The following is a 23,119-nucleotide window of genomic DNA, read 5'->3' as shown; positions in this document are numbered from 1 at the left end:
CTTAAATAACTTCGATTCGATTAACTCAAAATTCATTTTTTTATTTTTGATTGAATTTTGCTCACCCTACATAGATATATAGATTCTAAGTGCCATATAATGCAATATATAAAATATATTAAATGACTAAAAGCCTTTATTAAATAAAAGTAACATATAATTAATCTATTGAAATTTGATATGTCAAATTAGGCTCCTCGTGTCACTTAACGACCTTGTTTTTAAGCAATTTAAGGGTCTTTTTATTAGTTTAGCTTAATTTTAGTTTTTGCAATTAAATAAGTGTAAATGTCACTTTTTTACTTATTTTGATACCCAAATTGGCCAATTGTGTCATTGGGGGCCCTAATGTCTAATTGAGTGTTGTAGGTACTCGACGGTGACCCAAAATTGCGCGAAAACATCACTAAATAAAGGGGTATTATGACATCAAAGCATGGGAATCACGATACCTCCAACAGGCCCGAGATGAAAACCACCTACAATGGTATCGCAATATCCTCTTTGGGTATTGCGATACCCACCTGCCAAGGAGCACCCTATTTTAAGATTATCAACAATGTCGCAATATCCTACCCTGAGTATCGATACCCACTTGCCAAGGAGCACCCTATTTTAAAATTGTCAACAACGTTGCAATATCTTACCCTGAGTATCGCGATATCTATATCGTGAAGGGGACAAAAAATGACATCAAGGGTAATCTTTGTCCAACCAAAACACCAATCAAATAAGGCTCGTTCAAGGGCATTTTGGTCAATAAATGGGTCAAATTTTGCTGCTAAAAACAACCAATTTTGACTAAGGAGAAAGGGACACAACTTGTAAGCTTAGGTTTAGCTTAGTTTCTCTTAGGTTTTCTTCTTCATTTTTAGGGTTTCTTATTTTTCATATTCCTTAACTATAGAGTTTATTTTTGTACAATTTTTCTTCTTATTCTTGTTGCTCTTTAAGTTAGCAAAGTTAGTTATCACTGTAGCTAGGGTTTATTTGCATTTTTAGTCCATTTCCTTTGCTTGTAATGACATTTTAGCCTTTAGCTTAATGTATTTTAGTTTCCTTTAGTTTCAATTGTTAAAAATTTACCTTTTATATTTCTTGTTTTCCATTTTACTCTTGAATGCTCATATTTACTTTACTTTTAAGCTTTCTAGATTAAAAATCCAAACTTTATATTTTTCTTAAACTTTATGTTAATGGTTGACATTTCCTTTTCTTTCATGTTTATTAGCTTAGTTTTTAGTATGGATAACTAAACTCTAAAGGGGTTGGTTACTGGAGATGTGGGTAAGCTAATATTTGGATGGGGGACTAAGTTGTAATAAATTGGACTAAATTGAATAAACCTAAAAACTTAAGATCGACACCCTTAGGGAATATTTAGGAAAGTGAGACTGAGAGGTAATCTTATTGAGCATCAATTCATTAGTCCTAGGTTAACCGGTGAGATCGAAAGATAAACCAGACTAATTTGTTTGATTTGGTAAAGTTGAGACTGAGAGGTAAAACGGAACCACTTTAAGAGTTTAAGTAATTTAGATCCCTAATTCGAAGATTAGTGAACCACATCGAAATCAATCAACCACAATTTGTTATTCATTGGTTAATTTAGTAACTTTGCATAGTTTACAATTTTAGTCCTTGCGTTAATTAGTTGGTAAATTAGTATAATTACTCTTGATTTTATGGTTTGTCACACTATAGTGTTTAGCAATTAGTTAGTTAGACTCTTTATTTTACATGCTTGTAGCTAGAATTTGTTCAATTGCCGACTCTCTTGGGTTTGATTCTCAGAGTACTCCGTATCTCGTTGTACAATTATATTACAACTGACCTGTCATACTTGTAGACACCGTACATTAGTATGCATTCTAATTATTTGTTTGTTGTTTTAGTGTTGATTTCTCTAGAGATCAATAATGACAATATTATATTTAACTTCTTTTTTAAAAAAAAATTTGCTTTTTTTTCATTTGAAAAAAATATATATATACTTACAATGATTTATTTTTGTTCAACTATTTTTATTTTTAACTAGACAAAAGAAAAAGAAAAGAAAAAGTAGTTGAAAGATTTTAGGGAAATAACTAACAATAACGACGACCTTCATTTTCTCTATCAGTTGGTAACGACCTTTAATTATAGGAGAAACCAATTATGCAGCACCATGTAAAGGGTAAGGTTATTTTTTTCATTTTGAAAAACCCTATGTTTGACATGGTAAGCAAATAATGTGAGTTTCAATATCTTTATTCTATTGTCATCCTTAGGGTAACTAAGCCTGTAAAATTGTAGAGTTACTAGTATAAATTTGGCTCTAGTTTGGATCCACCATTTTTATCTATTTTGATTTTTTAACATCTTATCACAGACATCTTCGGAATTTTCTTTTTTTTTTTTAAATAAAAAGCAAAGAAAGAAAATAGTTTTTTTTTTCTTTTTGGATCAAACACCTACGTAGTCGATAGACAAAGGCTTTTGCTCTCTCTCTCTCTCTCTCTCTCTCTCTCTCTCTCACATACGCACACAATACACACTGACCTTCCATCAATGGCTTATTGGTTAGGTATTTTCTCTTTCAATTTTTTGTGCATGTATGATCTTTTACTGTTTCCTGACATTTCCTTTGATTTGTTTAGTAATTTAGTTGGTGAGCGAGAAAAGAAGTCGAAAAGAATTAGAGAGAGAGAGAAAAAAAGAGACAATGTGTAGTATGATTTTGTTAATTCATTTCATGGATCGATGAAACAGAAAAAGGAAAAAGAAAGAAAAAGAGGAAGCGAAAACCAGAAATCTTATCGAATTCATCTCCATTAGGTTTTTAGTTACATTTCTTTTCAGATTTTTTCTGTACTGTTTTGATATTTATAGAAATATTGTTGTTTGATTTCAATTTTCTTCTCCGATCAGAATATAGCTTAATACTGATATCTTATTGTTATATTATTATTAATTATGATTGTTTTTTGTTCTTGAATTTGAGTTCTGCATCTTGTTAAAGGAACATTGGTTGTGAGCTAGTAACAAGGAACCTTATTCAGTTATCAGTTAGATCCTATGAAGTGCTCACTCTATTGGCGAGGTTCTCTAGCAGTTGATTTGCATACACTTTTACCAAAAAAATTTCTCAAAAGATTCACTGAGGTTAGTTTGATATAATGTAATTTGAAGTAGAGTAGGTGTTTCTCTCAATGAGTATGAAAAACAATAGTAAAAAAAAGATAATAACAAGTTCTGCATTTTATGCTTTCTAGTTGATATTGTAGAATATATTATTAATAATTTGTGAGCCTAATATATCTAGGATTGACAATTGAATTGATTACTCAAGATTGAGAGTATAATTTTTCTGCAATGTGAATGTTTTAGGTTTGAGTTTTAGATACATGGAATTATTGTTCTTTCTTCAGGTGAGTGAGGGGAGACTGTGTTCTGAGACTAAGATTGTTCGTCTGTTATAGCATTCGACTTGAAAGTGGAGAAACCGAGAAAAAAGACTACAATGGCTAATGATGAGGAGCTTATTGAGCTTAAATTTCGCATTTATGATGGGACAGATATAGCACACAATACTTACACATCATCTATGACTGTTGCGAATCTTAAGCAAAAGATTGTTGCTGAGTGGCCTCGAGGTTATTAATCTATTTATCTTTTAATGTTTCCTCCTCTTAACTTACTCTTTGTTGAACTCTATTATGGGAGTCCCATCTTAAGTGCTCGGTTTGATTGTCTTTATTAAGTTTATAAGTAACAATTCAATATTTTAAGCAAATGCTTAAAAGCACCTCAACGTTCAAGATTCAAGTCCTGATGTTAATATTCTTCTCTCTAAATTATAATAGAAGTTTTGATTGTACCAAAAAATTTAGTATTTAAGTTTCTATATTGTCTATTCCTAATCTTATCATTGATAAGAATCAATTCTATGATCATTGTCTGCATGGTATGTTTAAAAGTTGATTGTCCATATATACTCATTTGAATGACATTGATTTAGCCACAATGTTAAAAGTTCCATGTTGCTAGCTCAAGGTTCAGGCTTCGAATTTTGATGTTAACATCACATTCCTCTTAGATTGTAATGTAAACTTTGATTGTACCCAAAAAAAAAATCAGTATTTTAGGTCTCTTCTTTGAGTTTATTTTTTATGTTGTCTGTTGTTAACTTTTCATTGATAAGAATCAATCCAGTAATGATCATAACCTGCATGGTATATTTAAAAGTTTGTTATTCCTCTATGCTAATTTTGAATGAAATTAATTTATCCACAATGTTTATGCATCTAAACAAAATCAACCACAATTCTTCATTTTGATGATACCATTCAGCTTGAAGAAAATGACTAATGTTGGCCATTATATATGAACTCATGTATGCATGTGTCATGTTTATGAGAATTTATAATGATGGAATTGGAATTTTTATGTCTTGGATTATGCTCCTCCCCAGCAACAACTACCTGAGTTTGAGTTAATGGAGCCTTCATGTAATTTCAGAGAAAACAGTCACACCAAAGTCAATAAATGATCTGAAACTTATACATGCTGGTAAAGTTCTGGAAAACAACAAAACACTCGCTGATTTCAGGATAACATTTGATGAACTTCCTATCGGTTTCATTATAATGCATGTGGTAGTGCAGCTAGCTACAACAAAAAAGAAAACAGGTTTGTCCAGCTCTCTTTCTTGAAATTTTTTTGGTATTTGAGTTTGCTTAGAATTAAGATGCCTTTATTTTATTCCTCTTATACAAGAGATGCATTTAAATCCTTGATGAATTCATGTCATGTAACTTTGTTTACAACCCTCCCCAACCCCACCTTTTTCTTGCAACATGCTGGGGTATTTTAGTCATTACCCAGGCAAAAGGAGGGGTAGGCAGGGCTCTCCCTGCTTGAAAACCGTAAAAATATAAGCGAATGTAACATTGAAATTGTATTTCGACTCTCATAAAAATATATAACTTAATTTTGTTTTTTTACTACGTCTATCATTATTCAATTGAATTGGTACTCGATTAACTTGTGATAGTAAATCAATTAGGGACTTAATATATAATATAGATATATACACAAACACTTGTCTTTGTAGGTTATGTTTTTAACTTACTACTTGACACTGATCTTACTGCATAAGTTTCTTTTAGAGATGAATAGATTTGACAGTTGAATCTCATATTTGAGTTTAACCTTTCTAGTTGGTTTGGATTCTACCAACTGCATAAATTAGTTATACTAACTTCTTCTTGTGCCTTCAAAAGGGGAAAAGTCGTATAAAAGAAGAAAAACAAATGATAGAGCTTACAAACCCCTAATCCCTAACATTTTTCATGCTTTTGGTTAGCTCACGATTCTTTTTATGTGCATTTTCGTTGGCTTATGATCTGATCTGTTTATCGAAGGATGGCCAAATGATCAAAACTTGTTACATTTTTCCTTTTGTTTTGGGTGCATTGCAGAAAAGAGAAAGGAGGATGTGCAAAAGCTGAATTCGTGCGGGTGTGTTATTCTTTAATCTGGGAGCATGCACTTCCTAATTCTCAACTTGTCATAGCAAAAATATCTATTCTTTAAAAAGAATTACAACAAAATCCACTTAAATGTTAAGATATTATACGAAGGAATAGTTATTAAATATTTGAATATGTAAAAGTAAAATGAAGCACGAGCGGTGTCGTGTATATGCAGAAATGTTGCTCTCTATTAATTTTGATGTTGTATCTAGACCCGAGTATTGAGCATGAGTCACATGAGCCGTAAATAGTTTTAATTAATGTGATATGTGATTTCTTTTTATTTTTATTTCGGATATTTCAATTAGCAACCTAATTATATATATATATATATATATATATATATATTGTAAAGACTGAGTTTTATTGTATTTATTAATTATAATTATACTTCTAAACTTTAAAAATAGTTTTAATTAATATTTCATAGTCTATCAAACCTTCCAGCAATTTGTCAAGTTATAATGAAATATGAAAAGATAAGTTAAATATGAGACAAATAAATAATCACTATAAGATTTATATAATACAAAATATCTCATAGCATATTTGTTTTGAGCGAAACACTCCTACTTTCATTATTGTATTAAACAAAAAATGTGATGGTAAAACAAATAAAAACATTTTAAATACAATTGGTGTTCAAAATCTCAAAGGTAATTTAATCAAATTGAATTTCATCGCATTGCTAATTTATGAATAAAAGTGGTATTGAAACCCAAAATAAAATCTAATGAAATTTACCCTTCAAAACAATTTTGAATCAGCAAAGACGAATCAATTGATTCAACAATTTTAATAATTTATTTTGTCACCAAAAATGAATTAAATTTTAAAAATTACTTAAAAATTGTTGGACCACGTTTTAATCACCTGCGCATTGTAGTAGTCAATTTTGAAGCAATTTCGATTTAATTAATCAGGAAGCAAGCATTATAAAACGATAAGCTTATCCTGCTTCAATTACTGTCTCTCATTTCTTAGTTTCACCCTACTTTAAGCTCCATTCCTTTTACTCCATAAAATTTTCCCATCCCCAACACGTCAATTCTACAACATGAGTGATGAGAGTCATACCCAGATACAGAGGAGACTCTGTGACTACTGTAACCAGTCCACAGCTCTGTTATATTGCAGAGCTGATTCCGCCAAGCTCTGTTTTTCATGCGATAGGGAAGTTCACTCAGCTAACCAACTGTTTACTAAGCACTCTCGGTCACAGTTGTGTGACGCCTGTGACGAATCACCTGCTTCCCTCTTTTGCGAAACGGAGCAGTCTGTGTTTTGCTCGAATTGTGATTGGGAACGCCACAGGTGTTCGTTGCATAATAGGAGGCCTGTAGAAGTCTTCACCGGGTGCCCTTCGGTGAGTGAGTTGCTGAGTTTTCTTGGGATCGAGGATTTGGGTAACGATAAAGCTTCCTGTTGGAGTGAAGATGATGGGTTTCTTGATTTTTTGACTTGGGAATGTCCTTTGATTTCTGGGTTTGATGGAGTGATTGTTCCGAATGATATGGATCATGGGTTTAAGGCTACGGATGTTCCTCCTCTACCTAAGGTTAGTATCAAGTTTACTCCTTTATGTTGTTTTAGAAAATGAGAAAAAGTTGAAATTTCACCAAGTTTGGAATTTTGGGATATGTATGTATTGCTCATAATACAAAACCATTTTCCTCGAGAATGTATACACCTTCAACTTTTGTAGTGAGCTGCGGAATTTTGGGATTTTAATCATCTTACGTTCATATAACCTAACTTGTTAGAAAATAGATACACCCCCATTTTAGGATACTATATACACATCTACTTGTATTTTACAACTTTTTTTTCTTTAATTTAACTAGTATTTAAACTTGAAATTCATAAGTCAAATTAGTATTTTCTTTAGGCATATGTCTCACATCTTTAAAAAAACTGATATGATGTTTATGTAGCATTGACAATCAATAGCATGGTAACACGTGAAAATTTAAAAAATTATATATATTTTTTTTTTATTTCTTTGCCACATGTCAAAATGTGAGGTTATCACGTGTCATTATGCTATTGGTTATTAGCGTCACATCAACATATTTTAACGACGTTAGCCAGATACCTTAAAAAGTATCAGGTTGATTTACGGTTTTCAAATTTAGATACTAGTTAAGTCTAAAAAAAAGTTTAGGTACTAAATAGGTGTAAATTACAAACTTTAGGTACCTCCATATATATTAACCCTAAGATTTTATAATTTGTGATGTGTATGAAAGAAAAGATTAATATTAAATTTATATTTATATTTATATTTATAAAAAAATTCAAAGAATTGAATTATAAGTAGAGTGATTATTGCAGCAATTAATAGGGCATAATTTCAACGTGCTTACGCATGTTATTTCTCTTATTTAACATTATCTTTAGTAAATGTGGTAAAAAAAAGTAAAAGAATAGAAAGCTAAAGAAAGTAAATAATTATTCATTATCTTGTTTGGATGGTTTAGATTAGTGATGGAAATGAAAGTTAAGTCATTTTAATGGTGTTTTTTTTTGGATAAACAATGAAAAGGAAAGGAAATGATTAATTATAATGAATTTTTACAACTATAACATTTTCATAAAATTATTTATAAAAGAAATAACAAAAAAACATTTTTTATCTTAAAATTTATTTTAGTTTCCTTTCCTTAGCCTTCCAACTTGAAGAAGAAAGTAAGGGATACTCACTTCTTTTACTTTCCCTACCTAACTTATAAAGTCTATCCAAATTTCCTTTTCTTTTCTTCTCCTTCCCACCTTCATCCAAACATAGGTTAAGCGTTGAAGAGGGGTTAAAAGTAGAAATAAGTATTATATTAAGAAAAACAAGTAGTGGTAGAGTAAGTAAATCTTATTTAGGCTCATATTTAATCTTTAAACATCTCATTTTTAATTATTTTATTTAAGCATTTCATATAAAAATAGTTTAAGACGAAAACACCATTATGTTAATGTTCATTACTTTATTAAAATTACTTTTTAGTAATTTATCTAACCAAGTTAATGTCGACAACTTATGACACCAATTCAATCAAACACATTATATAAGTATATATAGATATATATAAATTTAAGGGTTGGAAAAGGGTTATGGGAAAAAGTAAGTATTATATATATAAAGTAGAGTGGTAAAGTAAATAACTCTTCTTTAGGCTTGGGTTTAATATTTAAACTTCTCATATTTAGTTGTTTTGTTTAAGCATTTCATATAAAAATAGTAATGGGTTAAATTATTTTTTGGGGCCTAAATTGGCAACTACTCTCATATTAAGGCCTAAACTTTTTTTTCCAAGTTAACCTATGAACTTGGTAATTTTCTTACATCGAGACATGAACTTTTTTGGGTCCAAGCTAATCCATGATATTTTCTTCAAAAACCCTAATGTTTAGGCCATAACTTGGGAATATTTACCAAGTTTAGGCTTCAATATGGGAACAAGTGCCTAATTTAAGCTTCAATATGAGAACAATTACCAAGTTCATGAACTAACTTGGACAAAAAGAAAGTTCAAGCCCCAATGTGAAAGTTGTTTCCAAGTTTAGGCTCCAAATAGTGATTTAACCCAATAGTAAAAAGATAAAAACATCATTATATTAATAACCAGTACTTTATTAAAAACTAGTTTTTTAGTAATTTCCTTAACTAAGTTGATGTTGATGTTGAGTTGACTCGTGACATCAACTCAGTCAAACACATTATACAATCAACTCTCTCTGCAACGACCTCATTTGTTTGCCAAGATTTTGCTTGTTATAGAGAGGTGGCTATTATATACCTATAACAAAATTATTAGATGTATATCATGTGCTTCTATCATTACTTTTATGCATATTTTATTTTATATTTTTTCATTTGACTAATTATGAAGTTTATAAATCTATTAAGTTCAATCAATTAGTATGAATTATCATAATTAATTAATCATGAGTTATTAAATTTAAGTATTCAATTTATAAATTTATGATATTCTAAATTCATAGTAGAATATTTAATTAGGGAACTTAATAGTTTATTGAATTGATATGTTCACCCATGGTAGATTATTTCATTTAATAAAATATTATTAATATTTTTATGTGATATTTAAGCATTTTATTGAAATAATATTTTAACTAACATCATTTTTATTTAATAAATTATAATTAATAAATTTACTTATATAAAATAACTATAATTTTACTCTCTTTTTTAAAAAAAACTTCTAGACATTTATTAAAGTTGGTTGTTACATCCCACCTAACCACAACGTGATTGGTTATAAGGGTTGATGCCTTAAAGGTATTTTAATTGGAAAAGCAAATCAAAAATCTTAAAAAAATAAACACAACCACAAAAACAACTGAAACAAAAAACCAGCAGTAAAGAAACCCCTTTTCCAATTTGTAAAAATGAAACGACCTTACAAATTCTTCCACCCCACCTATCATCAATCATCAAATCGAGCTTCCGACCTTCCCACATCATCGAAAATGGCATATGTCTTATTAAACCTAGTCCGCTCCTTTCAATTTTTTGTCGTCGGAGTCAAAAATCGAACAAATCCTCCAGCAGCAAGAAAACCCATCTCACCTCGCACCTTGCATGGCTTCTCTGTTCCTCTCCACCTCCGCTTCCACCACCCTTGGTGCCTCTATCCAAAACATGGGAGTCGCATACCTTCTTCCTTCTTCGGCTAACAAGTGGGTTGCGTCATTCCCTTAGCGTGGTATGTATCTGAATTTCACTAATATAAAACTATTAACCCATTCTTTAATCTCATTAATCAAAAAACTTAGTGTTGATATGTCTTTCTCATCAGACCTTAGTTTTTTAATGACTGTCAGTGCATCCCCTTCAACGATGATTTCTGGAAACAGAAGCTCTTTCGTAAATGTTACGACTTGCAGACATGCCCTGGCTTCTGCTACTATTAGATCCGCCAAATTTTCAAATGGGTATGTACACGCAGCCATTATTAATCCCTCACTATTACGAACTAAGGCCCAAACTGTCACATGCTTTGAGAATCGATGAAATGTTGCATCAAAATTAACTTTTATTATGTCTCCTATTGGTGGCTCCCATCTAAAAATAACCGATTGTTAAACGGTTGACATCACCCCGTTCAAATTCTCAAGTTCTTGAACATAAGCTTTCACAAAACCTAGCACCCCAAATGCATTTTGATGAGCCCTTTCATGGTAAATAATGTTGCAATTGTGTCATACTACCCAAAAAATAATCCCTCACATTTTGCATGTGCCTAAACTGTTATTCACAAATTCTTGGGCTAACCATAACTTCCAATTGTTTGTTCTATTGGAGGCTGAAAATGACATTTCCAGCTCCTGTAGAATTTGGTTTGTAATTGGGCACTCTCTAAACACATGCTCGACCGACTCCTTAGCCCTTCGACAGACAGGACAATAGCTCACCGCAACAATGCTCCTTGCTTGGAGAGTACCAAAAGTAGGCAAATAATTATTAGCAATGTTCCAACATGTAAATTTGATTTTGTTAGCAACATCTAGGCTCCACAGTTTTTTGTAAAAAACCTTTAGCATTGTATTTTGATTTGTTGCATCATTTGTTGTTGGATCACTATTTTGTGCCATAAGCCACTTGTAGCCACTCTTAGCCAAATAAACCCTAGTATTATCTCCCTGCCACACCAGCTCATCCATTTGAGCAAACAGAGAGAGTGGAATTGACACAGTTTTATTCACCTGCTCACTATCAAATAGCTTATCCAGCACATCCAATTTCCAGGTAGTCGAATTTGCATCAATCAAGTCTGCCACTAATGTACAATTTAATATTAATGTCCTGACCCCTTACCCTTCCTTATCCAGTTCTTGGCAACTATGAATCATTCCAAATATTTATCACCTCCCCACTGCCTACCTTCCACCCACAGCCATTCTCTAAAAGCCTTCGAGCACCCCAAATGCTCAGCCAGGTATATGAAGGGTAAGACCTTAATCTTTAACTCATAAAATCACATGTCTGATAATATTTAGCTCTTACAACATGAGCAAACAAGCTATCTAGCTTCGTCAATAGTCTTCATGTCCGTTTCACTAATAATGCTATATTAAATTTACCTAAATCCCAAAAGCCTAAGCCACTATCACATTTCAACATACATAATAGTTTCTATTGGCACTAATGTATCCCCCTCTTTGTTCTACTATTGCACCACCAAAATTTACTCATAATACCCTTTAACTCTTGATACAAAGTAATCGGCAATAGAAAACACTGCATAGCATATATCAGGATTGCTTGCAAAATTGATTTAACAAATACCTCATTTTCCCCCTGTCGAAAGAAGCCGCACATTCCAACTCTCTATGTGCTTGAGAAACCTTTCTTTGAAAGTAACAAACGCTTCCTTCTTGCTTCTTTTAATAAGTGTCGGCAAGCCCAAGTACTTTTCTAGATTACTGAAAACCCGAACACCCAACACCCAACACATCCCTAATTCGCTCTTACAACATGCTATCATCATTCCTACTAAAATAAACAAGTGACTTATCAATATTAACCACCTGGCCAGAAACCCCTTCATACTCTAATAGAATCGTTTTCATTGTACTTGCGCCCTCCGCACTTGCTTTACCAAAAAGAATACTATTATTAGCAAAAAGCAAATAAGTCACTATCAAACCCCGCCTTCCCACTCTTTCTCCTAGAATTGAACCCTCCTCTTTCGCCAAATTAAGCAAGCTTGATACCCTTTCTACACAGATGAGAAATAAGTAAGGGTTTAAGGGATCCACTTGTCTTAGTAACGAGTAGGCCGAAAAAATCCCCCTAATCCAATTAAAAATAATTGAATATAACACCGTTTTCACACACTTCATCACAAGCTCAATCCACCTTCTAATAAAACCTATATGTTCCATCATTCTTTCCAAAAAAAACCCACTCTACCCTATCACAGACCTTACTCATATCCAGCTTTAATGTAAACGATCCCCTTGAACCCCTCTGTTTCTTCTTGAAAGCGTATAACTTATATGTTATAATTATATTATCTGATATTTTCCCTCTAAGGGCAAACGCCCCTTGAGCTTCATCAATAAAGACATCCAGAACCTTTCTCAATCTATTGGCTATTCTCTTGGCTACAATCTTATAAAGAACATTACAAAATAGGCCTAAATTGTTTATTCGGAGTTCCTACTTTAGGTATGAGAACTATATTCGTATAATTTATAACATCAACCTCCCTTACCCCATTTAGAACATCAATGCAATACCGAAATACCTCCTTACCAACAACATGCCAATATTTCTGGAAAAATGAAGTTGGGAACCCATCCATACTTGCTACCTTCAAAGGTGTCATACCTTTAACTGCCTCTCTCACCTCTTATTCTTTAAAATCCACTACCAACTCTTCATTCATGCTTTCTGAAATACTAGGTCGTACACTTGACAACATGTAAGCATAGCTTATTACCGAAGTCATCGTGAATAACTCCTTAAAATAATAGGTCGCAATATTCGCCATCTCCTCATCTTCTGTTACCCATACCTCACTCATATCTGTCAATCCCTTAAAAGTATTCTTTCTCCTACGAAAAGATGCACATCTATGAAAGTAAGTCGTGTTTTGATCTCTAAATTTGAGCCAGTTTACTTTTGCTCGTTGTTCCTAGAACAATTCTTCTTTCTCTACTTCTATATTCAATGCAAGCTTGACTTTAGTTAACTCAATTAAACAACTTTAATCGGGGTCGACTGAATTTAACTCTTCCAACCGGAAATTCAACTCTGTAACATTTTGCTTTCTCTGTCAATAGTTCTCTTTCGTCCACCTACTTAATTCATTTCCTAATTTCACCAATTTTGTTGGCACACCCAATTTAGACGACTCCCAAAAATTCCTAATTTGTTCCTCACATATATTCTCAAGTACCCAATCAATACTGAATCAGAATCAATTTCGTTCTCTTATCATCCAACTCTTATCATTCCCTATAGTATCAACCAACACCCAATAATGATCAGAAAAGCTATGAGTGATATGATTAACATTATAACCTGAAAAAGGTCTCCACCAAGCCGAGTTTGCTACCCCTTGATCCAACTATTCCCGTACATTATTTTCTTATAGGCATCCTCTTTCCCAGGAAAGTCATTGACCTGAGAACCTCAAGTCACTTAGATTACACTCCTCAAGAGCCATCCAAAATCTTTCCATTCTTCGTCCCTCCCTAAACTATACCCCTCGCTTCTTGAAAGAATACATGATATCATTAAAATCTCTTAATACCAACCACGACAACAAAGTATCCTTACCTAACATTTTTAAAAGGTTTCATAATTCATCTATTCTCTCATCTAGAGCCCTATAGAACCCAGTACACCTCCATTTGTCCGTCCCATCCCGTTGATCAATCTCAACATCAATATGCGAAACTAAGTAGCTTCTTAGTTGAATAGTACACCCGTTATTCCAACCCAAACATAGTCCACCTCTAGAACCATCCACATCAACCTCTATACCATTAGAAAACCCACACCTTTCTTTAATATGCTTCATTCTCCTAGCACTTAACCTTATTTCAATTAGAAACAATATCTGGGGCTTTATTTATCTCAGTTTATTTTTGAGACATCTAACTGCTCGTGGATGCCCCAATCCATGAACATTCGAACTAAGGATTTTCATTATTCTTGACCGACCTGCTTGAAAGTGGGCGCCTATAATTTATTAGAAGCACCCAACTTCGACAAACCCACATTAACAAGACCATTTAGATTCCTTGCATGAGTACGTTGTCTTTTCTTTCCATTAACTACCTCCAAAGGGTTATCCTTCATGTCTGAACCCAGATCCATACTCCCGTCCAAATTAGTCCCACCAAACACTCCCTCCCTACCCATCTGAATTTGGGATTTGCATCTCTTGCAAGTTCTTACCACCCCTTTTCCACCCAAAATTCCTCTTAAAGGGCCTCTCCCCAAAATCTCCTCCCGTAACCATTTACTCACTGTCGCTGGCCCCTTTTTTGATGTCTCCTTTTATAGATATCCTATCCAAACTTCACTACTTGTGTCTCAAGTGTTACCCTCATTGGACAAAAGTCTTCCCCATGACCAAGCTTCCCACACAGAAAGCAAAACAACGTTAGCTTCTCATACTAAAAATAAGCATAAACCAAACAATTTTGATCCAACACAATTCTCTTCTTCCACTTCAGTAGAATCCGAACATCTACTTTTTCACATATTCTCATAAACCGAATGATCCCCCTTGAGATCAAAGCAATGTCATACTCTAGAAAAGTACCGATGAAATTTCCAAACTGGCGCGCCATACCTTCTGACATAAATCTCATTGATAGATTGTGGATCTAAACCCAAAAAACTGAATAAATCAGAGGCACTTATAAAGGGTCCTTCCCTTGTTCCAATTTGTGAAAAATAATCAAATGTCTATTAGATGTCTAGGGCATGTCGTCACTCATCCTTTTAGATCTATTTCATAATAAAATCGGAACAAGAACCTCTTTTCCCTAATATCTGAAATAGTAACTCCTTCCAGTGGATGCCATAGATCTGCAAGCATATTCCTCATCGAAGGGAAGTGCACCACACTATCTCTTAACACACTTCCCACCAAGCAAAGCCTGTAATCCTCTTCAATCACATTTTACCACGGAATGATGTTTTTTCTTCCTCAAAAATATTCAAGTTGGTCAGATCCTCCTCCATTTTACCCCTTAGCAAAAGAATCATTAGGTTCGAATAACCCTTAGAAAAATTGTTAAACCCTAAGCAAACACCAAATAACGTGCTAACCAGTAAACGAAATCGTGCTATACCCTAATTGACTAACATACCTATGGGTTCCTTAATTAATTTACAATGAGATTTTTCCAATAATTCTTAAATGTTATTGGAATAACTATAATTTTACTTAAACAATATGATGTTCTAAAAAATTAATTTAATAAATAATTAACTATAATTGTTGCTTCTATAAAAACTTTTGTTATAGCGAAATGCTAATTCTATTATAAAGAAGACTGAACCAGAGGCAAATCTAGGGGGCTGGCAGGGCCCCAACCCCCCTAAAATGGAAAATTACTATTTAGTCCCTTTAAAATTTTTTAAAGTTTTAAATTAGTAAAGGTAAAATTACACTTTAGCCCCCCTAAAATTATAAAAATTCGATTTAATCCTTTAAAAATTATAAAGATATAGACCATACAAAATTAAAATTTCAGTCAACCACCCTAAAAAAATTGTTCTAGCTTCTCCCCTAACTGAACCTATATGTATATGGACAAATTAGAGGATATTGTGCTGCGAAAGTATTTTTCTCTTTTGACTGCTACTAAAAAATAGATACACTCTCAAGTTTTTTCTACAACTCGGAAGTGAGCATAGGAGCACTTTTGAAGCCGCTGAAGGACGCAACCATTAGGCTCTATGTAGATAGAGCACTCATGCCGTTGTTCGAACTCAAACCATTCTATCACTTAGACGAGAAATTTTAGGTTATGTCTTTGTCTTTTAGAAAATCATGAGAGTGAGGTTTGTGAAATTTTGTGTTTGAGTTGGTAAGGTGATTTTATTGAGATTTGGCTGCCCTTCTTTTGGATATGGTTGTTTAGGAATTCCAGTAAAAAAATGGATGAATTGTTTACCATTAACTGCAAATTTCTTAGCTTTTTCTGCATCGTGTCATATAAATGATGAAATTGGCAATTAACTTGAATGAACTGTTTTTGAATCAGAATCGTAATTCATCTTGTGGACAACATAAAGAGGAGATATTCCATCAGCTGCATGAACTGGCAAAATCAGATCCCACCCTCACCTTTCAAAAAATTGATTTGCAGTCGCTGATACCTGAGACTGATCATTTTCAGCCAGCAAGTATGCAACCAAGTTGCAATAATGATGCAGATCCTGTTTCATGCCCTGCTTTAGAGGTTTGCATTTTCTTTTCCTCTCTTGTTTGTTAGAGTAGTTATCAAAATGGTTAGAACTGTTATGGTTAAGGATGGTTATTGTTAGCAGTTAGTCTATTAACATCAGTTACTTTACTTTACTTTACGTATGTTTATAAATGCATGAGTTATCTGCATGCATTTAATGCGAAATAATAAAAAGAGAGAATATCTCTTTCTTGAATATTGTTGTAGTCTAACATGGTATCAGAGGTAAGTTGTTTCTTGGTGTTATTCACTTGAATATCTGCTGTGCATGTTTGATATGGCTTGTAGTTCTGTTGATGGCGTTGTCGATAGTAGGATCTTTTCAACAAAGATCAGCGTTCTTCTTGATGATAGTAACTATTTGTTATGGCGACAGCAAGTTCTCTTGGCAGTCAAAGCACATAAGCTTCAACGCTTCTTAGACGAGAATCAAGATCCTCCCACTCAGTTTCTTTCAGATGACAGCGGTGGTTGTTGTGAGAATCCGGAGTTTGCACATTTTGAGCAACAGGACAGTGCGTTTGCGTTATGGCTGTTATCTTCTATCAGTTCATCTGTTCTGCCTCACCTTATTGGCATAGATACAAGTGCGAAGATCTGGAAAGCGGTTGTCACTTTGTATGGGAGTAAAACCACTTCCAAGTTGATATTTTATCGGCGGACTTTGCACTCCCAGCGCAAGGGTGAGTTGAGCATGAAAGACTTTTTGGTCAAGATGAAAGGCTGTTGCGATCATCTTGCCAGCTGTGGTGAGATCATCAGTGAGCACGAGCATATCACTGCGACACTGCGATTCTAAATGGTCTTTCTCCAGACTATGAATCTGTTATTACAATTGTTACATCAAGTCAGGTGCCCTACACAGTTCAAGGAGTAATATCCATGCTTCTTGATGCTGAAGCGCGACAACAGCTTGCGAGTACTGAAATATCTAGTTCTGTTAACGTGGTGTCTCATCAATCATCTGACTCCACAGTTTCTAATGATCCCATCCCTTCTTATCAACCGTCGTCTATAAGTCGGGGGTGTGGGCGAGGTCGTTCTTCTCACTCAAAGATTCAATGTCAGTTGTGTGGGAAGGTTGGTCATCTTGTTAATCGCTGTTACTATTGATTTGACTCTTCCTACAAAAGTAACAACTACAGGCCACCCACAAGCAAATATTTGCATGGTTGGGTCCGGTTCTTCTGCTACACCCTGGTTCCCTCCTTCTCAACCTCAATGGAGTTCACCAGGTTGGTGTTTTCCCACTCTTCCGTCATCTACTTGGACTAATCCGTTTGTTGGTAGTCCTCCACAACAGGTCCCTATGCCTTCCTCTAGCACAGCTTCAGCACCGTCTCAGGCATATGTAACGACTCCTGAAACTGTAGCCGATAATTCATGGTATCCGGATTCAGGTGCCATGCATCATTTGACAAATTCAGCCAGCTCCATTGGTGATACTGGATCCTTCAAAGGACCAGGTAAGGTGTTTGTTGGAAATGGCTCAGCTTTACTTGTTATGTCTGCATGACAGTCGTCCTTGCTTACTCACTCTCGACCTCTGTACATGCGGTCCTTGTTACTCATTCCTGGAATTACTAAAAATCTCTTATCTGTCTCCAAGTTTGCTAAAGACAATCAGGTCATGTTTGAATTTTTCCCTAATCAGTGCCGGTGCGTGATTTGAAGACAATGGAGATTTTACTTTGAGGCTCCGTTCATCATGGGTTATACAGACTTCATATCAATCAGTCTACTGGAACTCATGTGCCTTCTAAGCCTGCTCAGTGTTTTTCGACTAGTGTCAGACTTCCTCTTAGTGTTTGGCACTATCGATTAGGACACCCCTGTCGTGCTAATCTTACAAAAGCACTTATACGATGTAATATACCATATACTGATATCAATAAATTTGTTGATTGTGTTGCATGTCATCTTGGTAAGGAATGTAAGCTCCCATTTTCTAAATCAACAACTGTGTATACATCGCCTCTACAACTGGTTGTGACTGATGTTTGGGGACCAGCTCCGGTTGCTTCTAATGATTTTCGGTATTATGTTGCCTTCATTGATGCCTATTCTCGGTATACATGGCTTTATTTTCTGAAGAACAAGTCTGATGTTCTAACTGTGTTCCCACAGTTTCATCGCCAAGCTGAAAGAATACTTGGTACAAAGCTCAAGTCTCTACAGACAGATGGGGGAGGGGAGTTTCAGGCGTTGAAAAGTTATCTGAATCAACAAGGTATTTTGCACCGGCTCACTTTTCCCTACACATCTGCTCAGAATGGTCTTGTTGAGCACAAACACAGACAAGTTGTTGAAGCAGGTCTTTCCATGTTAGCTCATGCATCAATGCCTCTGACGTTTTGGAACGAAGCCTTCTGCAGTGCTGTATTCTTGATCAACAGGTTACCCTCTCATCCTTTGGGTGATGTCTCACCACATGAAAAATTATTCCAAACAAAACCCGATTACTCTTACCTTAGAACTTTTGGTTGTTTATGCTTTCCCAACCTTTGACCGTTTACCAAAGCAAAGTTACAATTTAGGTCAATACCCTGTGTCTTTCTAGGATACTCTTCAGTACATAAAGGTTATAAATGTAAAGATCCCAATGGTAGAGTCTATGTTACCCGTCATGTCACTTTTAATGAAAACACTTTTCCATACAAAACTCCGTTTCCAATAGCTACATCACCTACATCTAGTCCACAAGTCAGTGCTAAGCCTTTGGTTTTACCTTCTCCTCATGTGTCGTGTCCTAGTACTCTGCCTACACCTCCACCAATTACGTCATCTACTTCCACTACACCTGTCCGTTCGCAATCAATGTCTCACTCACAGTCTGCCTCCCATAATATAACGCATAGTCAACCTACTTTATTCATGTCACCTATGTCATCTTCTTCTCAACAACCAGTGCCACCCCCTCAAGCCGCACCTATGTCATCTTCCCCTCGACAACAAGAGCAACCTCTTCAACCCATCACCCTCAACAACCATAACATGGTTACCAGAAGCAAGGCTAGGATTTTTAAGCCAAAAGGCATATCTTAGTACGGCAGCTTCATCACCAAGAGATGATCCTTCTAACATTCATGAGGCAATGGTGTTTGACTGATGGCAGACAGTAGTTTACAGTGAGTTACAAGCTTTGGCTCGAAATAATACCTGGACCCTTTGTTCCCTTCTAGAGAATCGGAGAGCAGTAGGGTACAAATGGTTGTTTAAAGTTAAAAAAAAGTCTAACGGCTCCATTGACAGATACAAGGCTCGGTTAGTTACAAAAGGATTTTCTCAACATGCCGGATTTGATTTTCATAATACGTATAGTCCAGTGGTTCGAGCTTCCACCATTCACACTGTTCTTTCACTTGCAGTTATGCAGGGGTGGTCTCTACGCCAAGTCGATATCAACAATGCTTTCCTTAATGGCGAGCTCACTGAAGAAATATACATGGAACAACCTCCTGGCTTTGAAGTTCCAGGTGTTTTTGGTCAGAAACTGGTGTGCAAGCTGAATAAAGCACTGTATGGTCTGAGACAAGCTCCTCGCGCCTGATTTCAGACTCTTAAGGAGTACCTCGTGAATCAACTAGGTTTTCTTGCGTCTAAAGCTGATTCCTCTCTATTCATCCGAGTGTTTGAAGGGAAGTGTCTCCTACTCATGGTCTATGTCGATGACATTGTGGTTACTGGAAGTCATGATCAAGACATAGAAGATGTTGTGCATCGTCTTCATAGCAAATTCGCTCTCAAGGATATGGGAGTGCTTAGTTTTTTTTTTTTTGGTATTGATGTTCGACGCACTCACAGGGGCTGATGCTCAGTCAAAAGAAATATGTTACTGAACTCCTTGAGAAAACTGGAATGCTTGGAGCAGCATCCACGCCAACACCTATGGTAAGCATGCCCAAGCTAGTAGCTTCAGATGGCAGTTCTCCATTCTCTGATGTGCACTTGTATAGAAGTGTTGTGGGCATGCTTCAGTATGTTTGTATTACACGACCCGACTTGTCATTCTGTACCAACAAACTTAGCCAATTCATGAGTGCTCCAAGTGATACTCACTGGAGAGCTATCAAACGTGTATTAAGATATTTGGCTGGCACTATGGATCATGGACTGTGCCTTACAGCAGGACAACTAGAACTGGTGGGTTATTCCGATGCTGACTGGCCCTCCTTCATCGAAGATCGTCGATCTACTTCCGGATATGTGGTATATCTTGGTTCAAATCCTGTGGCTTGGTGTTCAAAGAAACAGTCAGTAGTTTCTAGGTCCTCTGCTGAAGCAGAATATCGCAGCTTAGCTAACTGCGTGTTTGAACTCTTATCGATTCAACAGTTGCTGAATGAAGTTGGAATGCCGCTGTCTAAGATACCAATCATCTGGTGCGACAACTCTTCTACAGTGTCAGTTGCTGAAAATCCCACTCATCATACCAAAATGAAGCATTTTGAAATAGACCATCATTTTGTTCGTGAAAAGATTCTTGCTGGTTACTTACAAGTCAATTTTGTTCCCTCTGCTCAACAAATTGCATATGTCCTCACAAAACCGATCACCCCTAAACTATTTTCATCCTTCAGACGTGCTCTTCGAGTGCTGCCATCAAGAGAACTTTGTAGTACAAAAACAAACAGGCTAGGGGAATGTTAGAGTAGTTATCAAAATGGTTAGAACTGTTATAGTTAAGGATGGTTATTGTTAGCAGTTAGTCTGTTAACATCAGTTACTTTACGTATGTCTATAAATGCATGAGTTATCTGCATGCATTTAATGCGAAATAATAAAAAGAGAGAATATCTCTTTCTTGAATATTGTTGTAGTCTAACACTATTAACTCGTATGTTGTTGTCTTCTCTTGATATATGAAACATTCTATGGAACATTCTCAATATACAACATTGGGTCTTTTTATTATTATTTTGATTCTAGATCAATAGATGTTTGTTTATTGGTCTTTGTTGTCATTTAGGAGAGTTTAAGTTGACAATTAGATCAGCAGAAAAGCATATTTATGGTCCCTTCTGTCCTTTTATTTTATGTCTAAACAAACAAAACTTATTGTTGCGGCAAAAGTACCCTATAGGTCCTTGTACCATAGAGTAGAGTGCATGTTAGTCACTTTTAAAATGAGCACAAAGGTCCTTGTAAGTTAGAAAAACAAGTGTTGTAATAGTTGAAAAAGCTATTGATTTTTTGATGTGGTTTTAGTTTGAAATATGGCGTGGCGTGTGGATTCTACTTATTGTTTTTATGATTCCATGTGTCATGCTTGTATTTATGACTGTTGTTGTCACTGTTTGTGTTACAGCTGCTTTTGTCACCTCTTACATCATCATTGTTTTAATGATGATTAAGACTTGATTAAGACTTTTTGTCTTCTTCATTAATGGTTGCTTCCATCATGATCTATCCATCATATTCAGGTTGAAGCCTGATATGGCTTAAAGTTTATGGTGATGATGGATTTCAGCATTTAATCTTCTGTGATTAGTGAAAACAGAACAGCTAATCTAGTTTCTCTTGATGCAGACAAGTCCGTTACAGTGCTTGAAATTCAATGATAATGTTGAGATCACCAATCAAGCACTCCTATATACCGAGGAAAATGCTAGGGTTGCTAATACACATGTAGATTGTAGCAGGAATATAGATGTGAATGATGGCCCTGAAGACCAACAAATGAAACCTCAAACTGGTGTAGGAACCATATCAGCACTTCCAAAGGTTTCTGTCCATGAGTTAAATAGCCAGGAGAGAGAGACTGCAATCTCACGTTACAAGGAGAAAAAGAAAACAAGGAGGTATTTTTTGCTTCACTTTGTTCCTTACCACTGATATCATTAACCTTTATTAGTAAGTAGCTGCGTTACTCGAAATTGGGTGTGAGTACCTGACATAGGTATTGAATATACTTTTTGTCATGCATACTCATATCCAGAGTCTAGGAAACATAACCCAACACATACATTTTTATTTTATTTCATAAAGAAATGTTACATACACATAAAAACCTTACATATGATGAATGTTTTTGGTTGAGAAAAACACTGTTTATGTGAAAACATTACAGATATGATAAGCACGTAAGGTATGAATCAAGAAAAGCTCGAGCTGAAAGCAGGACAAGAATTAAAGGCCGTTTCGCAAAGGTAAAGCGTTGAAAACCTTTGTGGTAAACTTGGGTTAGCTTTTTTGTTACTAGAAAATGTTTTTCCCTTCTGTAGTTGTTCTTCCTTAAGCCAAAGCTTTAGGGTATATATACCAGGTTGGTTTTTTACTTGTAGAGTTTAGCTTTTGTACATGTTATTTTGATTTGTAGAACTTTATATATAAATACTTGAAAGCTGAAAATTCGAAAAATATATCATTGTATATCGCTGTGTGCCCTTGTTCGACTTTGTAAGCTGATAGATTGTGCAGGAAATCAAAAAAAAAGTAATTGAAATCACAATTTTTGGAGGGTTTAGACATAAAATCTGGGAAACTAGTTTTTTCTCTTTTTGGATGAGGGTATCACGGATCGAACTCGAGATTTGATTTCAACTAAGATTTTATGTCAATATACCACAATAGTTGATCTCCTAGTTTTTAATAATAGTTTTTAATATCCACAATTGTAAAGAATTGGAAGAGAATAGGAAGAAATT

At 34.8% G+C, this 23,119-nt stretch overlaps 2 protein-coding genes across 4 annotated transcripts; both read left to right on the top strand.

The window, feature by feature from the left end:
• Positions 1–3,502: 3,502 nt before the first annotated feature.
• LOC105793636 (membrane-anchored ubiquitin-fold protein 6) lies at positions 3,503–5,518 on the top strand. Its single transcript, XM_012622501.2, has 3 exons — positions 3,503–3,635; positions 4,501–4,671; positions 5,463–5,518. The coding sequence occupies exons 1-3, from the start codon at positions 3,503–3,505 to the stop codon at positions 5,516–5,518; spliced, it is 360 nt and encodes a 119-aa protein (XP_012477955.1).
• Positions 5,519–6,470: 952 nt separating this feature from the next.
• Positions 6,471–22,844, top strand: LOC105791423 (zinc finger protein CONSTANS-LIKE 13). 3 transcript variants are annotated; one of them, XR_008198474.1, is made up of 4 exons: positions 6,471–7,074; positions 16,269–16,466; positions 16,849–17,938; positions 22,002–22,176. XR_008198474.1 is itself a non-coding variant. In XM_012619488.2 (4 exons), the coding sequence occupies exons 1-4, from the start codon at positions 6,574–6,576 to the stop codon at positions 22,631–22,633; spliced, it is 1,062 nt and encodes a 353-aa protein (XP_012474942.1). In that variant the 5' UTR covers positions 6,475–6,573; the 3' UTR covers positions 22,634–22,844. The 3 variants fall into 3 exon arrangements, 1 of the variants encoding a protein (XP_012474942.1); XR_008198473.1 differs by lacking the exon at positions 22,002–22,176 and adding an exon at positions 18,127–18,386; XM_012619488.2 differs by lacking the exon at positions 16,849–17,938 and adding an exon at positions 22,543–22,844 and having other exon boundaries at positions 6,475–7,074; positions 22,002–22,273.
• Positions 22,845–23,119: the final 275 nt, after the last annotated feature.

This window comes from Gossypium raimondii, chromosome 8 (genome assembly GCF_025698545.1).
Source record: "Gossypium raimondii isolate GPD5lz chromosome 8, ASM2569854v1, whole genome shotgun sequence".
In the NCBI taxonomy this organism is placed as follows: domain Eukaryota; kingdom Viridiplantae; phylum Streptophyta; class Magnoliopsida; order Malvales; family Malvaceae; genus Gossypium; species Gossypium raimondii.
Note: the sequence above shows the minus strand (reverse complement) of the source record. Positions and strands in the feature narration are given on the sequence as shown.

Bases quoted from the DNA above. Each gene is read 5' to 3' on its own strand.
- LOC105793636 (XM_012622501.2), top strand. From the start codon at position 3,503: ATGGCTAATGATGAGGAGCTTATTGAGCTTAAATTTCGCATTTATGAT. The intron at 3,636-4,500 runs GTTATTAATCTA...ATGTAATTTCAG, and splicing joins TGTTGCTGAGTGGCCTCGAG to AGAAAACAGTCACACCAAAG. The intron at 4,672-5,462 runs GTTTGTCCAGCT...GGTGCATTGCAG, and splicing joins TACAACAAAAAAGAAAACAG to AAAAGAGAAAGGAGGATGTG.
- LOC105791423 (XM_012619488.2), top strand. From the start codon at position 6,574: ATGAGTGATGAGAGTCATACCCAGATACAGAGGAGACTCTGTGACTAC. The intron at 7,075-16,268 runs GTTAGTATCAAG...TTTTTGAATCAG, and splicing joins ATGTTCCTCCTCTACCTAAG to AATCGTAATTCATCTTGTGG. The intron at 22,274-22,542 runs GTATTTTTTGCT...AAAACATTACAG, and splicing joins GAGAAAAAGAAAACAAGGAG to ATATGATAAGCACGTAAGGT.